The 25,521-nt window shown below is 41.6% G+C and overlaps 1 protein-coding gene across 1 annotated transcript in view; it reads left to right on the forward strand.

Moving 5' to 3' along the window:
* Positions 1-25,521, forward strand: part of LOC126107283 (uncharacterized) — a 92,627-nt gene that overhangs the window by 8,354 nt on the left and 58,752 nt on the right. The window contains exons 2-4 of the mRNA XM_049913339.1: positions 9,690-9,896; positions 22,319-22,644; positions 24,667-25,306. Coding sequence (XP_049769296.1) covers positions 22,565-22,644; positions 24,667-25,306 — 720 coding nt within the window. The 5' untranslated portion in view covers positions 9,690-9,896; positions 22,319-22,564. The remainder of the gene's footprint in view (positions 1-9,689; positions 9,897-22,318; positions 22,645-24,666; positions 25,307-25,521) is intronic.

Below are 25,521 nucleotides of genomic sequence, written 5' to 3' on the forward strand. Positions count from 1 at the left end.
CCCAAATAAAGTGAGAAAAAGGCAGAAATTGACGCTAGAAATTTCATTTCTTTAGTAACAATTAAAAACTGAAATATATGTGTTAGTATCTCGTGAATGACATGCTTGTATAGTGAACGTAACGCGAGTTTGCAATTTATAATCGCATAAACACACATCGGACTAACTTAACACTGAAATAAGGTTGCACGTTCTTTCGTCCGTGGAGGCCTGCTATTGGAGCTGCGATCGTACAGCTGCGTCACACGATACAGATAAGCACTATCTTGATTTTAATATCCCCTCGTAATTTGCTCAGATAACAGCGTCATACAGAAGTAGTGTCGCCAATGTGTACCGATTGCTATGCGGTAGACCTGCAGGTCAGTACAAAAAAAGACTTGGTTTTGCAGCTGTCAAATGTATTGCATTTTCCACTTCAATAGTTAATTTTTGGGCGTTTTTGGTGCTGTTGTAATGTATGTTTACAGCAGAGTGTAAATAGTTTTGGCGACAGATGCACCTAAGTTGCACTGCTAGCAGAAAAATCGCGTTTGCATTAGTTATTTTCAAAATAGATGGATCGTGTAAAAACAATAAGTTGTCTTAATGGCTACAAGCCGACCATTTGCATGAATGTTTTAATACGTACTGTATTTACTTTATACATGATCTACAGTTAAGGTACTTAGTTGAAAAACATACATACATTGTTTGCAAACATTTTCGTGAGCCCTGTGTGAATACTTAGCCTTGATAATGTTTCCTGCTTGTCCACTGTCCATAGACAAGCTTAGCGACCAAATATTGAGTACAGTGGCATTCTAGCAGTCGTTGTTTTGGTTCCTCCACCTGCTCCCATTTCTTTTAGCCTCGAAGTTAGTTTATTACTACTTACTACACTTAACTTTTTTTAAGGGGACTCGATTCGTTGTCAAATATTTTTAATATTTCTATGGCTCCCTGACTGTCCACTACTTTGTGTTACGGTAACTGTGATACGGTATCTTTTTGCTGAATGTACGTCAATTATCCGCAAAGTAGTTATAAACTTTTATTGTAATCAAATAGGAAAATTAAAAGAATATCATTTTTGGACATAGTCTCCTTGTGTTTCAACGCACTTGGTCCATCGTTGTACAAGCTTCCTGATACCCTCATAAAAGAAGGTTCTCGATTGAGCTGCGAGCCAGGAATGCACCGCTTCTTTCACTGCTTCGTCCGAGGCAAATCTACAGCCCCTTAATGCCTGTTTGAGTGGCCCAAACAAGTGATAGTCAGAAGGGACAAGATCGGGACTGTATGGAGGATGATCCAGTACTTCAAATTTGAGTTTCTGGAGCGTTTCAGCAGTGTGGGCAGCAGTATGCGGACGGGCATTGTCGTGCAACAAAACACCTTTTGACAGCAATCCTTGGCGTTTGCTTCGAATTGCAGGCTTTAGCCTGGCAGTAATCACCTCACTGTCATGTACACTGTTTATTGTTGTGCCACTTTCCCCGTAATATTCCAGTACTGGACCTTGTGCGTCCCAAAAAACCGTAGCATTTTTCCTGCGGACGGTTGGGTCTTGAACTTTTTCTCGCAGAGCGAATTTGGATGTTTCCATTCCATATTCTGTCCTTTACTCTCCGGCTCGTAATGACGGATCCATGTTTCGTCACCATTAATTATCTTGTCTGTTGTCCCCTTCGTTACCATAGCGATCTAAACGTTTTTTGCAGATGTCCAAGAGCGTTTGTTTATGCAAGTGTGCGAGTTGTTTTGTGACCCATCTTGCACAACCTTTAAAAAACCCAAGTCTGTTCCTTCATCGTGCGCAACGCTTGTGCGACCATTTCGGAATTTTTCAGCCCATTCGTAGACACTCCGTTGTGGCAAAACACTGTTCCCGTACTGTACCGAAAGTCTTCGACGAATTTCGGCCCCTCATACGCCTTCCGACCACAAAAACGGATCACTGAACGTTGCTCATCTTTAGTGCAAATACACAGCGGAACAGCTATGATTAACAGCACGGCAGCGATAACGAAACTAACCTAGCGGCTTCAAAATTGAAAAAAGATATAACAACAAATAAACAAAGCATGCGTCATAAAAGTAAAACGACAGTACTAGCAAAAGAAGCGAAAATATATAACTAAATTGCGGATAATAATTGTCTTATCCTCGTATATTGTTAGCCGTTATCTGTGAACGGTCTACTGTGCGCGTATTTTATAAATGAATATTTAAAACGTACATATGTTGTCTAATGTACTAGCCAAATATCAACTTGTTGTATTGATGCCGTACTGTAGGTTTCGTTCAAATGGTTCAAATGGCTCTGAGCACTATGGGACTTAACACCTGAGGTCATCAGTCCCCTAGAACTCAGAACTACTTAAACCTAACTAACCTAAGAACATTACACACATCCATGCCCAAGGCAGGATTCGAACCTGCGACCGTGACAACCGCACGGATCCGTTTAGGAAGTGTGCCCACAACGTTGTACGTCAACTTCGCATCCATGTTAAGCCACTCGCTGAGGATTTGTCGCACAGTTCCACAAAGCCGCGGGGATGCTAATGTCGGCATTTTTACCCGCTGTTCCGACACGTTCCACAGATTTTCTATGGGGCTCAAGTCAGATAATTTTTCAGGCCAGCTGAGATTAGAAAGTGAGGGAGAGTGTTAGGTGTTCGGAAAACCACTCACCTATTCTTCCAGCCCGATGAACTTTGCTGTTCTCGTCTTTTGTGCCTGTGTGAGCAATAGCTTCTCTTGAGGTGACGGACTCCGATGTTCATTTCGTGCAGTTCCCGTTGCAACGTTATCTCGCTACAGGTTGGGATGGATCTTCATTGCCGGCCGATGTGGCCGAGCGGTTCTAGGCGCTTCAGTCTAAAACCGCGCGACCGCTACGGTCGCAGGTTCGAATCCTGCCTCGGGTGTTGATGCGTGTGATGTCCTTAAGTTAGTTAGGTTTAAGTAGGTCTAAGTTCTAGGGGACTGATAACCTCAGATGTTAAGTCCCAAATTGCTTAGAGCCATTTGAACCATTTGGATCTTCATTCAGTGCCTGAAGCAATTATTGTCGGGTTTGGTAGCGATTCTGATTCAGAAGCCGTGAAACTCGTCCAAGGTCCCTATCAATCAGGATCTCTTTCAGGCCGTAATTCTGGCTTGGTTTCCCGTAGCCACGTGTGTTACACTACTGCTTGTAGACGTGTCGAACACTCCGCATCTTCACACATTGTATGGCCACGGGCGCCGCCAAACACGATTGCCCCTTTTTGTCACTGTCACGTCGCTGCATTTGCCATGTTTACGTGCAATGTTCGCTTGAAACATGAATGTCTCACTGATTGCTGCTGCCTTATGCTCACTTAGAGGCAGTGCGCGTGCGGTTTAGCAGGTGACTCGATCGCTGCACCATCTATAAAGGCTTGACGATTCATCTGTGCGTGAGCCCTGAGCTGGCTGATATTATTATTATTATTTTGCCTGGTGACTTTACAAAAAATGGTTCAAATGGCTCTGAGCACTATGGGACTTAACTTCTGTGATCACCAGTCCCCTAGAACTTGGAAGTACTTAAACCTAACTAACCTAAGGACATCACACACGTCCATGCCCGAGGCAGGATTCGAACCTGCGACCGTGGCTGTCGCGCGGTTCCAGACTGAAGCGCCTAGAACCGATCGGCCACGATGGCCGGCGGTGACTTCACAACCGCGTGGAAATCGCGCTACGTGGCATATACGCTGCAGCAACGCCCTCAAACGGAAACTTTTTGATCGCATCTTATATAGGTAACTGCATGAACTGCGAAAGTCTGAGCCTACAATTGATGTTGTCTGCTGCAAGCCATTAACTTGCCATCAACTTCCTTGAGGCACACCCCGGAGTTACTCTAGATCTGTCAATGACTCCCCATCCAAGGTAACATACTGTGTTCTACCAACCAAGAAATCCTCAATGTAGTCACAAATCTCACTTGGTTCCCCATATAAGCGTACTTTTGATGATTAGCGAATGTGTGTTACTGAGTCAAATGCCTTTTGAAAGCCAAGAAAAACTGCGTCTGTCTGTTTTGATCCCTGGCTTTCAGTATGTCATGTTAGAAAAGTGAGAGTTGGGTTTCACAGATTAGATGTTATGGGAATATGTGCTGGTTGGCATGGAGGAGGTCATTTGTTCTTCTTGTAGATGGGTGCGACCTATGCTATCTTTCAAGCACTGGGCACAGTTCTCAATTCCAGATATCTTTGGTGTATTATGGTTCCAAGAAGTGTTGACTCAGTCACAAACTCGATATAGACTCTGATACGGATTCCACCAGTCCCGAGAGCATTGTTTAGTTTTAATGATTTCAGCTGTTTCTCAACGTCATTGTCATTAGCAATCTTTGCAGTGGTACGAGTATTAAATTGGTGCATTCCTTTATAAAGGAGCATTTGGAAACGGCGTTAAGAATTTCTGCTTTTGTACCTTCAATATCAGTTGCTGCCTCACCCAAGAACGTCTGGACACTTAACTTTGGTGCCACTAACAGCCTTTATATACAATGCCCCTACCTGAGCGAAAAGTTTCAGGAACCGCATTGAGATAAGAATAGCTGAGTCTTGGTTCTAGTCGACATCTTGCCAGTCAGGCTTGAATGGTTTTCTAACTATTTTACGCGTAACTAATACTGCTTTTTGACATTGTCGTGGGCGTTAAGACCATGTTATATCCAAGGAATGCTAGTGAATCCTCCAGTCGCAGAATGTGGTTGTTTGATAAGCTGTTTCTCCGAGGAAAAGTTCTGTTTTCAGGAGGGTGGAGGCTCGAATCTTCATCCGGCCATCCTGATTTAGGTTTTCTGTGATTTACCTAAATTACTTCTTGTAAATATTGGGATTGTTCCCACAAGGCCATGGTGGACGGAAGACAGTCTTCACTTGCTGTTTATACGTCGTATCTTTCTGGATAATTCGCTGCAGAAAGGAGTAAATGAAATGGCCACTTTCTTCTGACGTTCCTCAAGAGGAGGAGGAGGAGGAGGAGGAGATCTTTATTTGTCTGTAATCTGGAGAAAATAGATTTCATGTAGTGCACTCAGTTTCGAGCACGCGCGCCAGTAGTAAAGCGAGAATGAAATATTTAAATTGTTCCTCATACTTCATAAACGGTTTGGGATACTGTCGTAAATTACCGATCTGTTTTGCTCTCAGTTGCTAGTTTAATACGGTACTGCACTGTTTCAGGATTGTCCCAATTTCAGCAACACTAGAATGTTGGCGAGTCTTCGTAAGCTCTGCTGTGTTTTGGCAAAAGATGCAAGTTGTAACATGTCACGAGAGAAATTTTGGTATTATTCAGAAGGTTAACAAGTCAGTCCAAAATAAGTCGCTGTTTTGTGGCATTTTCAATAGAATTCTGTAACTCAGGATTATTTTCTACACATCAATGATCTGCTTTATCTCAAATATCTTTTGATATGTGACACATATAATCTATTTTCATCTTGATCAGCAGTTTCCTGCGGCCCATAAATGGAATTATCCACATTTTTACGAACAGACCTATTCTCCTTTTTGGCTCTGGAATAGTTCTTCTTGAGATGTTATATTTTGTAGCTCTGAAGCTGTGGTCCCTTTGACAACTTGCAGAAGAGTGTTAAGTACTCGTCAATGGAAAAAATAATCATCAATATCTTTGGTGAACCGAAAGATGTTTGAGGTGAAAATACGATCAAAATAATGTGATGCTAGGTGTGGATTTTTTTATATTTCTTTGATCGCTGAGTGTAGCAACTAAAAAAGCTTTCGTTTTACTACTAGTTCTTCATTATTAAAAACACACGGAGATAAAATATTCCACTGAAATTGCGGAATAAGAAGAGATTTATTGGCTATTTACACATTTTCTTCTTCAGAGAATCGTCAATTTTGACCAACTGCGCCAAGATCCTGAAACAGCTGTTTTTGTTGTTTTTTTGTTTTGTTTTTAGTGAGTAACTGAGGACAAGACAAGTCAGCAGTTCATGTAATAGCACATTCTCAGTATAAAAGAACATGCCATGTTGCTGAAAAACCCACAGGAATTTTCATTTCACCAGCTATCGACGGCCTTAAAAATTAATGTGTTTCATTGAAAAAATTTATAGTTACTTGAATAACGTGGTGGATAATGATGTTTCGTATAATAACTATATTGCAAAATACTCTCCTTTTTGTATGCTAACGGTTGCCAAAATATTGATAGATATTTCAGACCGTTTGAGATATGATGAACGTTACGAATATTTCATCCTGGTTTTATCGCTGGTGTGCGCGATCAGGTTTGAGTGCACTACATAAAATCCATTTTCTCGAGCGCTACATAAAATCCATTTTCTCGAGATTGGAGGTAGACCTCTTTCCAAGTCTAAAGAAAAGTTAAATGTGTTACCTAAATTTCACACGCAACAAATTACGATGTACAAGTAATATGTACCAAACGCAAATCATAGCAACCCCTATTTTATATTGCAAACTTTTAGACTTTCGTACGGTGTCGATTAAATGCGAGAAATCACTGTAACTGTGGTCATTACCGAAAAGATGGGATCTTCACCATGAAGCTGATATATAAAGCTGATATAATAACAAAATCGATTTTTTTACGAAGTAGGTTCTGTAAAATCGCGAGAGACTGCAGAGCTAAGGGAGCACGCAAGGCATTCTACTCGTAATACGCGATGTTATCTGCATTATGTGCAGCATGCCTAAAGATGACAACCACACTAAATGCAGTAAAATAAGGAAGTAACATCAGCCGCTCAAGCCAGGGTTTTTGGCTGTGAAGATATTGCCCTCTTGCAGCTCACCATTCGCTTCCTGCATTCCTACTTTCGAAATTGTAGATTGCGCCAGATATTCAGCTTTCCTTCTTTTCTGGGTACCGGATTAGGATTCTCTTCAGACTCCATAACAACTTTTTCCCCACCACTTTAGACTATTTCTTCCAGGAGGAGGTTGCATTCATCATCAGTGTCACCTGTGAAGAACTCTTGAATTTCCTCATCATGAGAAAAACCTCCCCTCTTCCAAAAGACAGTCTATATGAAATACATTACTTTGAAGTGTTGTTTCATACTCCAAAAATATTTGGTCACTCAGATACTAAATCCATTGGGATTTTTTCTTATTAGTTTACTCTGTGTTGTAATTTAAAAGAAATAAAAATATAAACAGTTAATATTTTAAATCATTGAAATACATAAGATAATATTTGTCCCATGCAAAATTATAGTTCTATGATTTAGGAACTTGAGGTGAAGTACTGTAATATCAAATGTCGTAATATATCTAGACACTTACCTTGAAATTATTTTCTCCTCTTCTGGAAGATCATTTGTCAAAAAATTAGAACAGTATTAAAAACGAAACTTATCACACATAGCAATAAATATACACAATATCACAACATTATTCCTTCTCAAAAGTACTGTCCTTCTGTGTTCATTGTTGAAACACAAAGAAAATATAACAATGAAACCAAGCACCAACAACAGAATGCAACTTTTAAAAATAATATCTATGATAATATCATTAATTTACAGATGAACTTAATAGAATTAAGTAGTGGTACAATCAGTGCTTGTAATTCAGTTCCAATCCCGAATGTAAATTTTATGGATTAGCCAGCATCATTATACATTAATTTACTTTCGCCCACAAGCTAAAATCTTGCCTGAAAAGATGCTCAGGCAGTACAATTTTCCAGAGCCTTTGCTAATGTGTGTAAAAATAGTCTCTCTCTCTCTCTCTCTCTCTCTCTCTCTCTCTCTCTCTCATAGATAGATAGATAATTACATAATTACAGCCTACTCTTTGAAGATATCCCAGCTGCATGACAGACATAATGGCGAGTAAAGATGAAAATATGAATACCTTTATGCTTCTTCAGTGTTGAATGTTAATCAGTCTGCACTAACAGAACAGTTTGGTTGAATGCTTAATATTATCTGCTAAAACTGTTTACCCTCAATGATGTTCTTATATCTCTGGCACTAGCCTATTATTCTGAGACATGAAACCAATTGTGCCATTTTCGTTTGATATATTTGTTCCCTGTGGAGTAAATTCGACTTCCCAGCAATTGACAGTACATCAGTAGCGAATGTGAGTATTAACTGTTAAGCTCAGTAAGATACACATCGTCGTTGCATGCAGTAACTCCGAAGATCCCGGTTTCAGGTAGATGGAAGCACACATTTCTTTTGGGTGGGGGAGATGCATATAAATTTTTAAAATACATCACATTCGCCATTGACTGTTGAAATTATTTATTTTACAATTTCAATTTCGGCCATTTTCAAGTGGTACTGCAGAAGTTTTTAGCTCGCTTCACTGCTGTGGATGTTGTCATAATTTTAACATTGATATATTTTGGAATTAGTTGGCTTTACTTTGCTTTTTAATATTTGTACATTGAAAATATAGTAAAACCTCATACACCTGGCTAACACGTTTACTGAATCTGTAGCATGTGGGAAGCAGCAGTTCCCTATAGAAGTCTTCAAGCTTAGTTGAGCAAAGTAGATCAACTCACAACAGGGAATATTGCCTATCATTGTTGCTACAGATGAATTGTGTGTAGGGAATAGATTCTAATGTGATAGCTGAAATGACACACACACACACACACACACACACACACACACACACACACACACACACACACAGGGGGGGGGGGGGGGGGAGAGCACTTCCTGGGTTGTCTGCTCTTGGCTACCCCTGTAGAAAATGATACTCCGGCATATTAAATCCATATAATACGTGAAATGAAACTGGAAAAAGTTCTGAATGTTTATTTGCAATCTGTGTAAATGTCTTCAGTCTAGAATGGACTACTTCAAAAATATTCGTGGGTTTTAAAAGTTGCTCAAGTTATTGTAAATGAATTTAAAACAATATTCTCAGAAGCTCTGACTATTTGTCGCATCTTTGCAATAACTTCCTAGTACTCTTAACAACTATACTCTGTGCTTTATGTTTCAGTTAAAACAGATGTCTTGCTCTGAATTGTTTTAACCATAAATCAGAAGTTTTGACAGTTTAGTACACGTAAAGGTCTCAGACGGTGATCACCCTGTTCCCTGTGATGATTTTAAATCACACAGTAAAGTAAAAATAAGGCTTTTACAACCTGTTCATGAATATGTTATTAGAAATGTATCGTACAATAGTCAGCTGACTTGTACATTGTGTACAGCTAACCTGAAGAATGAATGACAGTGTAGAAATGACATACCATTTGTTTGTGAAATTAGTACTTTAATAACAGATGGCTCTGGCAATGGTAAATGGCATGGTAAAAGTAGTTAGATTTTAGAGTTTTCCATGATTTGAATTTACTGGCTCCATTATTAACGTATGAAAGACTGGATCACCACATGAGCTATTGTTTAAATGCTAGCTGTCACATTATTATGTGCTGCTAAAAGCAAATTATGAAATAATAAACAAAAGTTGTAAGGTACTACATTGATCATTGGTTATATTTTGTATATGTTAGATCGAAAGACCTTTGTTCCCGGTAGCCCACATAAGATGATCATCTCGTGAAAGAGATACTGCGGCTCATTGTTAGCATCAACACATTTTTGCAGAACCTAAAAATCCTCCTTAGTCTTTCTTGAAAAAAGCATGGGAGTACTAACAAATTTCTGAATTCAGTGTGTGGGCACTGTGTAGGTGCATGCTGATGGTGGTGAATCGGAGGCGAGTGCTTCACCCAGCCCGGCTCTGTCATTGTCATCGGTGGGCAGCACAAGCTGTGGCAGTACTGTTGTCACCTCAGCAACATCCCTGTCACAGTCGCCGCTGCAGCAGCAGCATAGCCAGCAGCCTGCTCGACACATATACAAGCCAAAGTTCCATAAGGCAGTACTCTACCAGCAGGTAAGCATTGATTTCCACACTTTCTGGTTCAATATTGGAATGGTTGCTCACAGAGTGCTTAGAGTGGCCTATTATTATTATTTTTATTATTATTATTATTATTATTATTATTATTATTATTATTATTACAGCATAGATTTCCAGCAGACAGCTGTGGAACTTTGAATAGAGCATAAGTAAAGCAGTCATGAATTTGAAGACTGCTGTGAATGCAACAGTGATTTTTTTACAAACTTTGCCAGAGATGAAATAAGTGATAAGTGACAGATCGAAATCCCAGGATTGACTGGGATTGAACTTGAGACCCCTGGACATGTAGCTGGCACTTTACCACTTAGTCATTGAGACAAAAAAAAATGAGAAACTGACATGGCAGATCAGGCATACAACAGGAATCAGTAATCACATAGGAACTGGGGATCACAAATGCCGTGAGAGGGTGCTGCAGTCATAAGAGAGCATTGCCATACAAAATGGGCAGAGCGCACAGAGACCAGCGCCATTCACGCAGTGGAAGCATTGGGAGTAACGTGGTTAGCTACATGTACGACAAAATGGCTGAGGTGCATTTGATTTATGGCGCAGTCAACTACAATTGATGAGAAGCCATGCGATTGTGTTGTTCGAAATATCCTAGTAGAAAAGTGCCATATCATACGTTATTAGCCGCTCTGCAGTGCTGATTGTGTGAAACTGCCCCATTCAATGTGCAAAAGCCAAATGCTATTGGCCAACAGACAGCACAGGCAGTTGCAGTGGAAGAAAGGGTGCAGTGTACATCAACTACTACACAAGATGTATGACACTGGTACACCCAACCCACTGTCTGGTGCGTTTTACACAATGAAGCGAAGCACTGCATCCATTTCATTTCGAATGTGTGCGGATGTTGCAACTGATGGACTACAGCAAGTGCATTGGATTTTCACCATGGTTTCTGCAGGAATCTGCTGCAGATCAAAGCTTCACAGTGAGTGCCCTCTTCACTGACGAGGACATGATCTCTCTTCAGGGTGTGATGAATGTTCACAACCTGCATGTGTGGACGGATGTGAACCCATATATAACATGTACACATGCCTCAAAATGCAAATTTATCCTTAATGTGTGGGCTGGCATTGTCAAAAAGTTTTTAATTGGGCCATACATTCTCCGTAACTGACTTGACAGTTGCATGTAACCTGCCAGATATGCTTAATGATATTCCCATGCCTATTTGTAATCACATTCACTTTCAGCACAATGTGAACCCCCTCTCCCCACATGTGTTCCAGCGAAATGAGGGAACACCTGCAGGCAACTTCTCCCATCCATTGGATTGGTTGCGGTGGGCCAGTTGAATGGCGACCATGTGTCTCCAGTTGATTTTTTCCTGTGGAGGGGTATCTGAAGAGCCTTGTGTATGGAAAACACCTGTAACATCGCTGGAGGACTTAATGGACAGGATTGTTGCAGCAGCAGATTGTCTTTGAGATACGTCTGGTATGTCTCAGTGCATCTGGACAAAACTTTACGCATTCATTTGTAACATGTGACTAAAAAACTACAACACCGTTTAGAAGCTCTGAGTAGCCTTTCTGAGGCCCGGTTCCTATGCAATTACTGATACTTGTTGTATAGCCAATGCACCATGTCAGTTCAGTTTTTTGCATCTACCTGTATATGAAACTAATAATGCCACAGGGAAGTGTCATAGGACCATTGCTATTCACAATATACATAAATGACCTTGTGGATGACATCGGAAGTTCACTGAGGCTTTCTGCGGATGATGCTATGGTATATCGAGAGGTTGTAACAATGGAAAATTGTACTGAAATGCAGGAGGATCTGCAGCGAATTGACGCATGGTGCAGGGAATGGCAATTGAATCTCAATGTAGACAAGTGTAATGTGCTGCGAATACACAGAAAGATAGATCCTTTATCATTTAGCTACAATATAACAGGTAAGCAACTGGAAGCAATTAATTCCATAAATTATCTGGGAGTAAGCATTAGGAGTGATGTAAAATGGAATGATCATATAAAGTTGATCATCGATAAAGCAAATGCCAGACTGAGATTCATTGGAAGAATCCTAAGGAAATGCAATTCGAAAACAAAGGAAGTAGGTTACAGTACACTTGTTCGCCCACTGCTTGAATACTGCTCAGTAGTGTGGGATCCGTACCAGATAGGGCTGATAGAAGAGATATAAAAGATCCAACAGATAGCAGCATGCTTTGTTACAGGATCACTTAGTAATCGCGAAAGCGTTACGGAGATGATAGATAAACTCCAGTGGAAGACTCTGCAGGAGAGACTCTCAGTAGCTCGGTATGGGCTTTCGTTGAAGTTTCGAGAACATACCTTCACCGAGGAGTCAAGCAGTATATTGCTCCCTCCTACGTATATCTCGTGAAGAGACCATGAGGATAAAATCAGAGAGATTAGAGCCCACACACAGGCATACTGACAATCCTTCTTTCCATGAACAATTCGAGACTGGAATAGAAGGGAGAACCGATGTGTACTCAAGGTACCCTCCGCCACACACCGTCCGGTGGCTTGCGGAGTATGGATGTAGATGTAGATGTAGTGCCACTATGCGATAAATGTTAGAATTGAGAATAATGATATAATTTGCCCAAATATTGTCAGAGACAGCTTTCATATTTTAAAATGAGGGATGCCATTCCCAACATGTGTGTAAGGCACTAATAGAATAAGTACCACACAATATGCAGAAGGTGCCTATGAGTGAAATACACTTATCTTTGTGTGTGTGTGTGTGTGTGTTTTTTTTTTTTTTTTTTTTTTTTTATTAAAGTTACCATCAGGTAATCAGTAAATTGCCACCATTGGTCATTAGTGTCTGATAAGGTAAATTAATGACCGCTATCATGAGTTGAAAAGATTTATATTGTGGCTAAATAAGACATAACAGCCATTGACGTGTACAAAATGTGAGTTATTTTAAAGTCACTTATTTGTTATCTTCATTATAGTAATAAGATATTCATTATTCATCTTTTTTGTGCAATTCATAGGAAAACAGCAGAACTCTGTTTCTGTACAAGGTAGAGAGATACATAGAAAAAAATGTCATTTTACGACAGCTATCAGTATTATACACAGTGTTTAGATGCTGAAACTAATACTTCATCACAGAAAGGTAAGAAATTTTGTCGTATGTTGATGATAACTTCTGAAAACTGATAAATGAAACTCATCGGAGATTGATTATCAAGCAACTTCACCAAAAATGAAATTCTAGAGTTATAATAAAATATTAAGTATTACAAATGAACAATATCAGTATAAAAACTACATGAATGCACCTTATTTTTTCCCAGCATCTGGATTACTCATCATATCTCTCATACCTGATTGCTTTTATTTGGAAAAAAATAGATGTAATTACTTTCCAAGTTGTTCTTAGCCCGTGTAATATTCATGTTTGAAGTATTAGTTAGCATTAAAGCAAATATAATTATTAGGGGACATGGCATTTGACAACCTACATACAATATATTTTAAATTTTTTCTCATGTTGGGGGAAGTTCAGCTGCAGTCTCATACAAAGAAAAAATTGTGTATCAACCCAGTGAGACTTACCAGTTTTCTAGCTACAGTCTTGTGGTCTGCCCAGTTTAATGAAGAATTTTGGCAGTTAATATCTTTGTTACGTGGCACAAGCACCTGGTAGCTGTGACGTCACCTCCTGGATCATCAGTTTCTCGAGAGTTCCACTAGGTTGTGCTGAACTTACAATATGAACATGTTAAATTTATAACTTCCCTTGTGTAATTATATTTTTTCTACATTGAAAATTATGTAGCATTGTTTGTTGTAAATCAGCGTGGTAAGTATTAGTGTACTCTAAACAGACTTCTGTTCCTAGAGATTTTGGTAACTATTTTCTAGGAAACATAGGAGTGTTAGTATTAAGGTGCAGTGTAAGATAAATAGCAGCTTTTCTAATACAACTAAAACAGCAGCAGCTATTTTCGTAGTAATGTCTGTCCCACTAATTACCTAGATAACACATTCAGAATATGAATCTTATTGTGTTTTTGTGGAATTATCTGTATCAGAAGTTTGATGGAAAAGGCTTTTATGTATTAAAAGAATTTTCATCACAGTTATCATTTTAACAAATGAATTTAAAAAATTTAAAAAAAACTTTTGGGAGATACACCTGAGGAAATAAGAAAGAAAATGGAAACCGAGAAACGTGATTTATATCCTTTCATGAGAGGCAATAATGGTACTACGTGACAAGGCAACAGATTTGTTGAGGCCGAGCAATACCATGATTCTGGCAGACAGCAGATGCAGCAAAGAATGTGCTGTGACTGTATTGTTGAAAAACAGACAGCAGTCATAACATACATTAAAACGGGAGAGAGCGGCACTGGTGACAGTGCCAAATATGTGAGGTGATGGAAATTACGATAATGAAGATGCAATGGAAACAATTTACCTGTAATGTAATGAATATTTTGTGACAAAATTTGTACCAGACCAGTAATCGAACCCAAATTCACTGCATTTCATAAAAAGTTGCCTTAATCCTTGGGCAATTAATATGTACCCAAATGGCAGAGTAAACTACAGTCAAGTACCTTACTGTATGGGAGAACCTCTGGTTGTAGTTCTCAGAAATTATAGGAGGGAACATAAAAGATTTTGAGTCTAACCTGGACTCTTGCTCGGGTAGCCGAATGGTTGAGGCGACTGCTCCCAAGAAGGACGAAATCTGAGTTGAAGTCCTAGCAGGCACAGTCTTCATTAGTCATGATATGTTCATTGAAGGAGAAAAGTATATTTTTGTGTGTGTTTGATATGTGTATTTTAGTACTGGACTCAGACTTCTTGTCCAGCCCAAGAATCAATATGGGGGAAAGGTCGGAGATACTTGGCCTTTATACCACAGCTGCAGCTTGCTCCTACAGAGGATGCAGCTTTTGCCATGGACAAGACGCATGGGGCTGTCCACTGATGAAACAGTGTCAATAAACACACTGGTTCTGCACTTGTCCAGCAATTCTCACTATACTCTGAAGACTTTGATACAAGCCAGTGATAGTTGAGTGAATGGCCTTGTCTATGCTCGTTTTTCAATTTAGATCGCTCCCTGAAGGTATATGAATGCTTATGATGACTTTTGCTATGCTCTAGAATTTACTTCTGGCTAACCATTCACTCTGTAACTCCATTGCCATCGACCTCAGGAACCACATGTTTATTCCACCGGTCTTTGTGTCACTTCCAGTATGAGTGATCAGTTAGAGTAGCAACTGCAGCTGCAAAAACCACCACAGTAATAGAAAGACAAGCTGTAGGAAAATAGCTACAACAGGAATTGCTGTTAAAACTACTGCAAAACCATTAGCTGTCAGCATCTACGGCATCACTACCTCCCCTCTCAGCCATTCACTTACTTTGATGATGCAAACGAATGTCACGAGGTCTGTTTAGGTCATTTTGTTCTTAATGAAATAACTGATCTTGAACATCAGAATACACTCTTACTGTAGTATAGTAATGAACTGTATGAAGTATTGCAAAAGCTATGCCCACTCTGAATCTTCAGCAGTTAGAGCTTTTCTTATGTTTGTGGTTTGTTGACTAACTATTACTGTCACTGAACCCACAACTGTGCTCAAATTTAATCAGTGTGTCAATCAACATAAGCAAACAAGTGCAGTGTGGGCCACTGGCTTGCAAGCCCTAGCACAATAATTAATCTGTCATGTTGTTATATGTATGGCTTCTGATAGTGAAGTTAATAATGTGAAGGCTTTACAGTATCTGATCCAAAACTGAGTGACGTGCTAAAAATTTCCAAAGTTAATGAAGTAACAGCATCAGTGGGGCTATGTTTAATTATACTTCTAGTGTTGACTTCAGTAGTAATTGAACTAGTCATCACTGTCATGTTCTATGATCAACTGATGGCAACCAATCATCACCACCACCATTACCATCACTACCACCACCACTGCCCAGTTTACTGAGCACTTGATTGTCTGGTAGCCTGATGGAGTGGCGTTCAGTAGAGCAGTAATTAGTGATCCAGCATCCTCGTTGTTAGTAAAAACACACAGGAACATAAGTATTTTGTTTGCTATCATAGTGACCGAATGTGAGTGGAAGCTCATAAAAAGCTTCCTCGAATGTCTTTCAAAGACTGCCAGAGAGGTTAGTGCAATCAAATCAGTCCAGATTGAAACCTGAGGCATCATTGAAATCACTGCCTGTTCAGCGATGTCGCTTCTTTTGCGTGCCACAAACTAGGGTTTTTAGCAAAAGTCTGCCTTGGTCTGTGAGTTACAATAACAGGTGCCAGTGTGCTCCATACAATCTTTCTAGTGCTAATAGTGGCAGCAGACAGGCTTCGGAAGCTCGTGCTGCAGCTGGAAATAAATGGAGCAATAACAGACTTCCAGTTGGACAAAGGAATGGCTGAGTGTCTGATTAATGTTCACGCATACAGCACATCTGCTCCTCACAGCTGTGGTACCCTCAACACAAAGTGGTGACACACAGTGGACAATCAGTCCCATTGCCAGCTCAAATCGTAGTCCAGGATAGGTATAAAAATGGAGCTCGGCAACTAATCCTGCTGATAGTATACTTTTGAATGACAACAAATATTTTTGGCTTGGACACTTTTGCACCATTTGCATTGTGTTTCAGCTGTGATTCCATTCAAAAAACTTAATACATTATGTACCAGTATAAGTAAGCATTTGAACCTACATTAGGTTGTGCAATGTGGTTCAAGCACCATGTACCCTTAAAGCAGTTAGCAGTACAGAAGTTTAGTAGAGTACACTCAGTGCCTTTCACCATGTGTGATCAAGTGCAAGCAGAACTGGAGAGACTGCAGAGTATGGGAATAATATCTCCAGTATTGTCTATCCAGTGGACAATTCCCATGGTAGTAGTTCAGAAGCCAAATGGATGACTTGGAATTGATGGTGATTTTAAGGCTACCATTAATGCTCAAGCTAACACAGATCAATATCCCATTCCCAGATCAGAGAACTTTCGATGAAATTGTCTGGGGGCCATATTTTTCCAGGACAGATCTAACTGAAGCCTATCTTCAATTAGCAGCAGATAATGAGACAACACAGTTTTTTGTGGTTACTACACTATTAGACAGCTATTTGGGGGGACAAGCACTTGCACAGAGTTTGAGAGATACTTCAAACCCAAGGTTTTCATTGTCACCTCGAAAAATGTAGTTTCTTTGAATCAGATATAAAGTTCCTAGCACATATCTTAAGGAAAGAAGGGCTTGTGCCCACAGAGGATCATGTGGACATAATCAGTACCTTACTAGCACATGACAACCTCAAAGAACTACACTCACTCCTGAAAAAAGTTGGTTATTATGCAAAATTCCTTCCCGATGTGGCATAGATGTCATACCTGCTTAATCAATTATGTAAGAAAAGGAGTTAGATTCGTGTGATCAGAGGTTAGCCAGAAAGCTTTCTTGCAACTTACAAAGTGCCTTAGGTTAGTCTGTTGTCCAGCAACATACAACCCAGGCTAATGCTGAACAATTGCAATCGATATGTTGGATTGTGACTTGCTGCAGTTCTGTCCTGCAAATCTGCCAATTTGGTAGAACAGCCAATTGCATTTGCATCTGAAAACATTAAATGCGGCACATTGAAATTACTCACAAATAGAGAAATGGCATTGACTGTCGTATGTGGCATCAAGAAGTTTAATGTATGTCTCTGTGGTACCAGGTTTCAACTGATCACCAATCACAAGCCCTTTACTTTGCTGTTTGGTCCCCACTCAAAATATCCTGACAAGATGGTGCAAAGCTGCACTAGTGGGTATTGTTCCTTAGTAACTAAATATATGAGCTCCATTATTTGGCCATCACACAGCAGTTAAATGCAGACACAGTCTCCAGCTTGCTGTATGGTCCAGAAGCAGTAGGTGCCAGGCACCAATCTGGAAGTCAGGTGGGTGGTCAGAATCTTCAAAATGTAGATGCTTGAGTTAATGATGACAGCTGACTCCTGGGAAGCCCACACTAGCTTGCTCGTGACATACTGGTCCATTCTCTAAAAGCACATAGTTCAGCCAAAATTCTACTGGGGTGCAAGCCCTGCACCCTTCTTCACCCCTGCACTCAACTCAGTGGGACTGCCACCCACATTGCCTTGTTACCATACAGGCTCCCACGTATGGTTTCGCAGTTCCGACCAGGACCCTGGGTCATCCCAAGGCATAATCAGCTCTGTCTGCAATGAGATCGTACCCTCATGTCCCCTCCCCTTTAGCAACAACCTGCCCAAGAGACTGCCTGCAAACACTTCCACCAGTGTCAGAGCCCCCCCCCCCCCCCTCAAACAACCAATCGATGGAGACTGAAAAACTGCAGCACTCATTATCCTTCTGCAGGCAGGCCCAAGCAGCGCTCCAGAATATGTGAAGTTCACAGACAGTGCTGACATCAGACTCGAGCAATAATGACAAAGAAAAGACATGTGAGCGTGTGGCCTGTATTCCAGCACATCTTGCGGGTCTCCCCTTACACACCCCCGCTGTCCCCTCCTCCATCAACAAAGGCTGCAAAGGCCAGGCCATTTGTGGCCTTTTATGGTGATTAAAGGGATGAATGGTTTAGTGCCTGACAGTGATTTGGATTCCACGCCCAGCACAGATTTCAATATTAAGGAATGGTAAGAAAGGCCCAGACTTTATACCGCAGTTGCAGCTTGTTATTGCGCCACCATGGGCATGTCATGTGGACCCATCACTGATGCAACAGCATCCTTAAATATGATGGTCCCACACTTGTTAGACATTGCTTGCTGCACTCAGAACCCTTCAATACAGTCATTAATAATCGAGGGACAGGCCATGCTTTTGTTGTTTTGTTGATTCGAATCACTTGCTGGACTGTTTATGCACTCTTGCAAAAATTGTCAGCACACTCTGGACTTTGCTTCTAGTTAGCCATTCACTTTTTGAACTTTGCCGTTACTTCCACTGGTCTCTGCATCAATGCCAGTGCAAGTGGTAATAAATAAACAGTATTCTACATATGCCAAACAGGATACAAGATATATACTTACTGTACAGTACAGAGTTTTATATTGTTAATGATGTGCTGTGAAAAGGAAGCTAGAAAGTGGTCAAACTTGGAGGGCAGGAAGACACTAAATGAGGAGTTTATCACTAAAGTTTCTTAGTATATACAAAGTAGAAATAATCAGTATCAACTACAAATACCCGAGAAAAACTTCAAAGCAGGGGATTGTCTAACATACAGCTACTGGAGGACACCAAGCAAATTCAAAAATATTGTGTATATATATCTAAAAACAAAGATGATGTGACTTACCAAACGAAAGTGCTGGCTGGTCGATAGATACACAAACATTCACACAAAATTCAAGCTTTTGCAACCAACGGTTGCTTCGTCAGGAAAGAGGGAAGGAGAGGGAAAGACGAAAGGATGTGGGTTTTAAGGGAGAGGGTAAGGAGTCATTCCAATCCCGAGAGCGGAAAGGCTTACCTTAGGGGGGAAAAAAGGACAGGTATACACTTGTGCTCGCGCGCGCGCGTACACACACACACACACACACACACACACACACACACACACACACACACACACACACACACACACACACACACACACACACACACACACACACATCCGCACATACACAGACACAAGCAGACATTTGTAAAGGCAAAGAGTTTGGGCAGAGATGTCAGTCGAGGTGGAAGTACAGAGGCAAAGACATTGAAAGACAGGTGAGGTATGAGTGGCGGCAAATTGAAATTAGAAATTAGCGGAGATTGAGGCCTGGCGGATAACGAGAAGAGAGGATATGCTGAAGGGCAAGTTCCCATCTCCGGAGTTCTGACAGGTTGGTGTTAGTGGGAAGTATCCAGATAGCCCGGACGGTGTAACACTGTGCCAAGATGTGCTGGCCGTGCACCAAGGCATGTTTAGCAACAGGGTGATCCTCATTACCAACAAACACTGTCCGCCTGTGTCCATTCATGCGAATGGATAGTTTGTTGCTGGTCATTCCCACATAGAAAGCTTCACAGTGTAGGCAGGTCAGTTGGTAAATCACGTGGGTGCTTTCACACGTGGCCCTGCCTTTGATTGTGTACACCTTCCGGGTTACAGGACTGGAGTAGGTGGTGGTGGGAGTGTGCATGGGACAGGTTTTACACCGGGGGCGGTTACAAGGGTAGGAGCCAGAGGGTAGGGAAGGTGGTTTGGGGATTTCATAGGGATGAACTAAGAGGTTACGAAGGTTAGGTGGACGGCGGAAAGACACTCTTGGTGGAGTGGGGAGGATTTCATGAAGGATGGATCTCATTTCAGGGCAGGATTTGAGGAAGTTGTATCCCTGCTGGAGAGCCACATTGAGTCTGATCCAGTCCCGGAAAGGTAATGAGGAAAGAGGTTTTAGCCAGCTTCATCCTGACCCACAACTTCTTCACTTTCGAATGCCAGACATACCAACAATTAAAGGGAACAGCCATGGGTACCAGGATGGCCCCCTCGTACGCCAACGTATTCATGGGTCGCTTAGAGGAAGCCTTCTTGGTTACCCAGGCCTGCCAACCCAAAGTTTGGTACAGATTTATTGATGACATTTTCATGATCTGGACTCACAGTGAAGAAGAACTCCAGAATTTCCTCTCCAACTTCAACTCCTTTGGTTCCATCAGATTCACCTGGTCCTACTCCAAATCCCATGCCACTTTCCTTGACGTTGACCTCTACCTGTCCAATGGCCAGCTTCACATGTCCGTCCACATCAAATCCACCAACAAGCAACAGTACCTCCATTATGGCAGCCGCCACCCATTCCACATAAAATGGTCCCTTCCCTACAGCCTAGGTGTTCGTGGCAAACAAATCTGCTCCAGTCCGGAATCCCTGAACCATTACACCAACAACCTTGAAAACAGCTTTCGCATCTCGCAACTACCCTCCCGACCTGGTACAGAAGCAAATAACCACAGCCACTTCCTCATCTCCTCAAACCCAGAACCTCCCACAGAAGAACCTCAAAAGTGCCCCACTTGTGACAGGATACTTTCCGGGACTGGATCAGACTCTGAATGTGGCTCTCCAGCAGGGATACGACTTCCTCAAATCCTGCCCTGAAATGAGATCCATCCTTCATGAAATCCTCCCCACTCCACCAAGAGTGTCTTTCTGCCGTCCACCTAACCGTCGTAGCCTCTTAGTTCATGCCTAGGAAATCCCCAAACCATCTTCCCTACCCTCTGGCTCCTACCCTTGTAACCGCCCCCGGTGTAAAACCTGTCCCATGCACACTCCCACCACCACCACCTACTCCAGTCCTGTAACCCGGATGGTGTACACAATCAAAGGCAGGGCCACGTGTGAAAGCACCCACGTGATTTACCAACTGACCTGCCTACACTGTGAAGCTTTCTATGTGGGAATGACCAGCAACAAACTGTCCATTCGCATGAATGGACACAGGCAGACAGTGTTTGTTGGTAATGAGGATCACCCTGTGGCTAAACATGCCTTGGTGCACGGCCAGCACATCTTGGCACAGTGTTACACCGTCTGGGTTATCTGGATACTTCCCACTAACACCAACCTCTCAGAACTCCAGAGAAGGGAACTTGCCCTTCAGTGTATCCTCTCTTCGCGTTACCCACCAGGCCTCAACCTCCGCTAATTTCAATTTGCCGCCGCTCATACCTCACCTGTCTTTGAACGTCTTTGCCTCTGTACTTCCCCTCGACTGACATCTCTGCCCAAACTCTCTGCCTTTACAAATGTCTGCTTGTGTCTGTGTATGTGCGGATGGATGTGTGTGTGTGTGTGTGTGTGTGTGTGTGTGTGTGTGTGTGTGTGTGTGTGTGTGTGTGTGTGTGTGAGCGCGCGCGCACACACACACATCCATCCACACATACACAGACACAAACAAAAAAGGACAGGTATACAAGCGCGCGCGTGTATACCTGTCCTTTTTTCCCCCTAAGGTAAGTCTTTCCGCTCCCGGGATTGGAATGACTCCTTACCCTCTCCCTTAAAACCCACATCCTTTTGTCTTTCCCTCTCCTTTCTTCTTTCTTTCCTGATGAAGCAACCGTTGGTTGCGAAAGCTAGAATTTTGTGTGTATGTTTGTGTATCTATCGACCTGCCAGCACTTTCGCTTGGTAAGTCACATCATCTTTGTTTTTAGATATATTTTTCCCATGTGGAATGTTTCCCTCTATTATATTCATATTGTGTATATAAATAAATAAATATCTCTCTCTCTCTCTCTCTCTCTCTCTCTCTCTCTCTGTCTGTGTGTGTGTGTGTGTGTGTGTGTGTGTGTGTGTGTGTGTTTGTGTGTGTGTACTGCTGTTATTGAGCAAAATGGTATATCTTTCAGCAACAAGATGAAGCACCGCTCCCTGCCACTATTAATGAAGCTTCATCATCACCATTATCATCACAGTCCGTGCAACAGGAGCAACAGCTGACAACAAGCAGTGCTGATGTGCAGAACCCACTTCCTCCTCCCCCACTTGTTTGCCATGGTGCAACTGGCAGCCCTAGCCCTGAGGTGATAACACGTCATATCACCAATATCATCACACACAACCAGCAAGTTGTCTCCTGCAGCTGGCCCAAGAAAATGCACCTACATCGCCAACAGATGCAGCAGCAGCCAGACCACTCTTCAAGGCTTGCAGCAGCGCTATTACGCCCTAGCAGGTACAGAAATAATTGTTTTTTAGTGAAAGGTGACTAGCTAAGGCTTTCAACACTCTGTAGCCACTGTTGCAAGTTCTTCATTGCAGGAGATCAAAATCTCAGATATTTCATACCTACAGGGTACACATGTCAGTAGTTGGACAGGACTGAGTAGTGGTTTGCTTGGTATTTCCCATGAAGACACTGCGAGCATAACAAAAGGAGAACAGGATGCACTTGTGGATAACCTTATGAAATTGATACTTTACTGTGCAAATTGTTGTTTTTGTAGAGGGAAAACTAAATTAAACTCCGCCCAAACTGGGCTTGCATGGTCCACTGGCTCAGATGGACCACTGTGTCTTCCTCAGCCCACAGGCATCTTCGTATGTGGATTTTGAGGTGTGGGGTGGGGGGTCAGTACACCGCTCTCACAGCTATTGTTAGTTTTTTTGACATGGGACCACTACTTCTCAGTCAAGTAGATCCTCAATTGGCCAGGTTCGGTGCACCCCCACTTGCCAACATAACATGGGAGACCTGGATGGGCACCCATCCAAGTGTTAGCCATGCCCGGTGGTGCTTAACTTCCGTGATCTCACAAGAACAGGGGGATCCACCGTGGCAGGGCTGTTGGCTAAGTTGAAGAAGGAGCTTGCTTTGAAAACAGTTTACTTTCTAGACATTCCCCATTTCTTAGACATAAGTGCTAAGAGCAAAGTAGAAGAGTGACTTTGTCTCCTTGAGACACTGGATGCTATAATGTGCACCTTTACAAAGTGAGGATTTTGTCAATCTCCATATATTCAAACTTCGGGGAGAGATGTGGACTACCATCTTTTTTTCTGGTTTCATTGTTGTTGTTCCTTCTCTCACTGTTATTTTAATCACCAGAATCACACCACAACCACCACGAACAACTTGAATATCAGTTGTAACTGTGGATTATCCATATTCTTTCTGTTCATATTCCTGACTGTCAGAAGTCTCTAGAATTTAAAAGAGTTCATTCTGCAGAAGAGTAAAACTACATTAATCAAGTGAAATACTGTCAACATTTTGCATGATAAGTATTATCACTTCCATCAACTGTATTTTACACATTTAAGCCCACTGAAAGGCAAATATTTGACAATAAAAATAAAAGAGTGGCAAAACATCAGTGACCTATTTGGGGAAAGTAAAAACTATGCAGCAATAAGCTAATCATCCGTAGGTGAAGTTCCTTGGATTGGGAAAAGTACTGCTCTATTCATTCTTGCATTTTAAAATAATATCTAATTTAGTAGCGAGTTCCAGGTGGAAATGGTTAATGTAAGCTGAGGAGGATTGTGGTAAAATTATCTGTGTTGTATTGAACTTACGTAAGAAATATCCTGAAAGCTTGCAAATTGGAATTATGTTTTTATTCTGTGGATCAGTTAAGATGTTATTTGTATTCTGTGTATTTCTCTCTGTTGTATGGCATGAAATTCTAGGCAGTATTGTTGGGTATTGTATTTTGATTTAATTTTGAGTTTTAGCATGTGAAAAGAAAATACTTTTTTGCTCTGGTGGTTTTGATCTACATAAGACATACTTAGATTACTCCCTCCAGACTTTGAACGGTATTCCTAACAGAAAATGGAAAGTCCCAGTGCTTCAGTTTTTTCCTACCTTAATACAGATGTCGTGGAGAGACTTAATAATTATCTGTGACACTTGCATTTTATTTGGAGACCCATTTTGTCTTTTGCTTGAGGTATACAGTCATAATACTTGTGTAGTATACAATAGGTTCTAGAGTTTGACATCTAGTGAACATCGGGGGGGGGGGGGGGGAAGTATATGGAGAATGCATATATAGTACCTTAGGTCACCGTACAATGCTTTTCAGTTACATAGCTTTCCCTTATAGAAGTTTTGAAATATTTAACAGTTGATGTGTATCCAAATTTTTATCAGTTCTGTCTCTTTACAGTAGCAACTGCAGTTAACGGAAATGATATTCTAAATGCTTTAGTACAGTTCTATCCACATGGGGAATTATCTTGTACATTGCAGGACAGAGGCAACTCCATCACCACGTCCATCTGAAGGCAGTAGTGCCTGTTCGACACCAGAGCCAGTAAATGCAACGCTGGTGCAACAGCCACTCAATTTGTCGTCACGGCCTGTCCCAGTGTTGGCGCAAGAACCAGCACCGGGAGTTGAAGCACCACAGCGTCTCAAGACAGTGGGTCAGATCCCGCCATTGGTACAGCAACATGCCGTTAGCCAGGTACTCCGTGATCACAACCATGGATGTGGGCCTCCAATTGATCCTGGCCCTGACAGCAGTGCGGCACTTGCCCTCCTCAATGATCTAGCATCTGCCACCAGCAAAGAACACACTGCTGAGAACTCCATAATCAAAAGACTGTTACTGAAACGGCGTGCTGCTGAGGCAGCAGCGGCGGCAGCGGCTGCTGCAGAGGTGGGTGCTACATTGGAGCCCACATCCCAATTAGCTGATGATCTTCCTACTTCATCTGTGACGACTGCAAGCTTCCAGTTTGTGTGTAATGTGTGCAAGATCCCATTTCGCAGTGCAGAGAACCTAGAGACTCACCAACATTACTACTGCACTAGGAGGCCCAGAATATCATCAGCAAGCTCGTACAGCTCTCTTGAAGAGACCAGACATCAAAGAACAGCACTGAAGGTAACCTTCATCGACAGCTCTTAAATTGTTGCATACTGTCCAATCTCTCTCTCTCTCTCTCTCTCTCTCTCTCTCTCTCTAACTGAAAACCACTGTTGACTGTGACCTTCATGTCTGAAGTGTACACCTACTGTGAATACGTCTTTCTTAAGAAAATGAAGGTACCTTTGGTTCCATATGTAAGGATTTTGTCACATTTGTCTGTTCACTGTCAC

This window comes from Schistocerca cancellata, chromosome 1 (genome assembly GCF_023864275.1).
Source record: "Schistocerca cancellata isolate TAMUIC-IGC-003103 chromosome 1, iqSchCanc2.1, whole genome shotgun sequence".
Taxonomy (NCBI): Eukaryota; Metazoa; Arthropoda; class Insecta; order Orthoptera; family Acrididae; genus Schistocerca; species Schistocerca cancellata.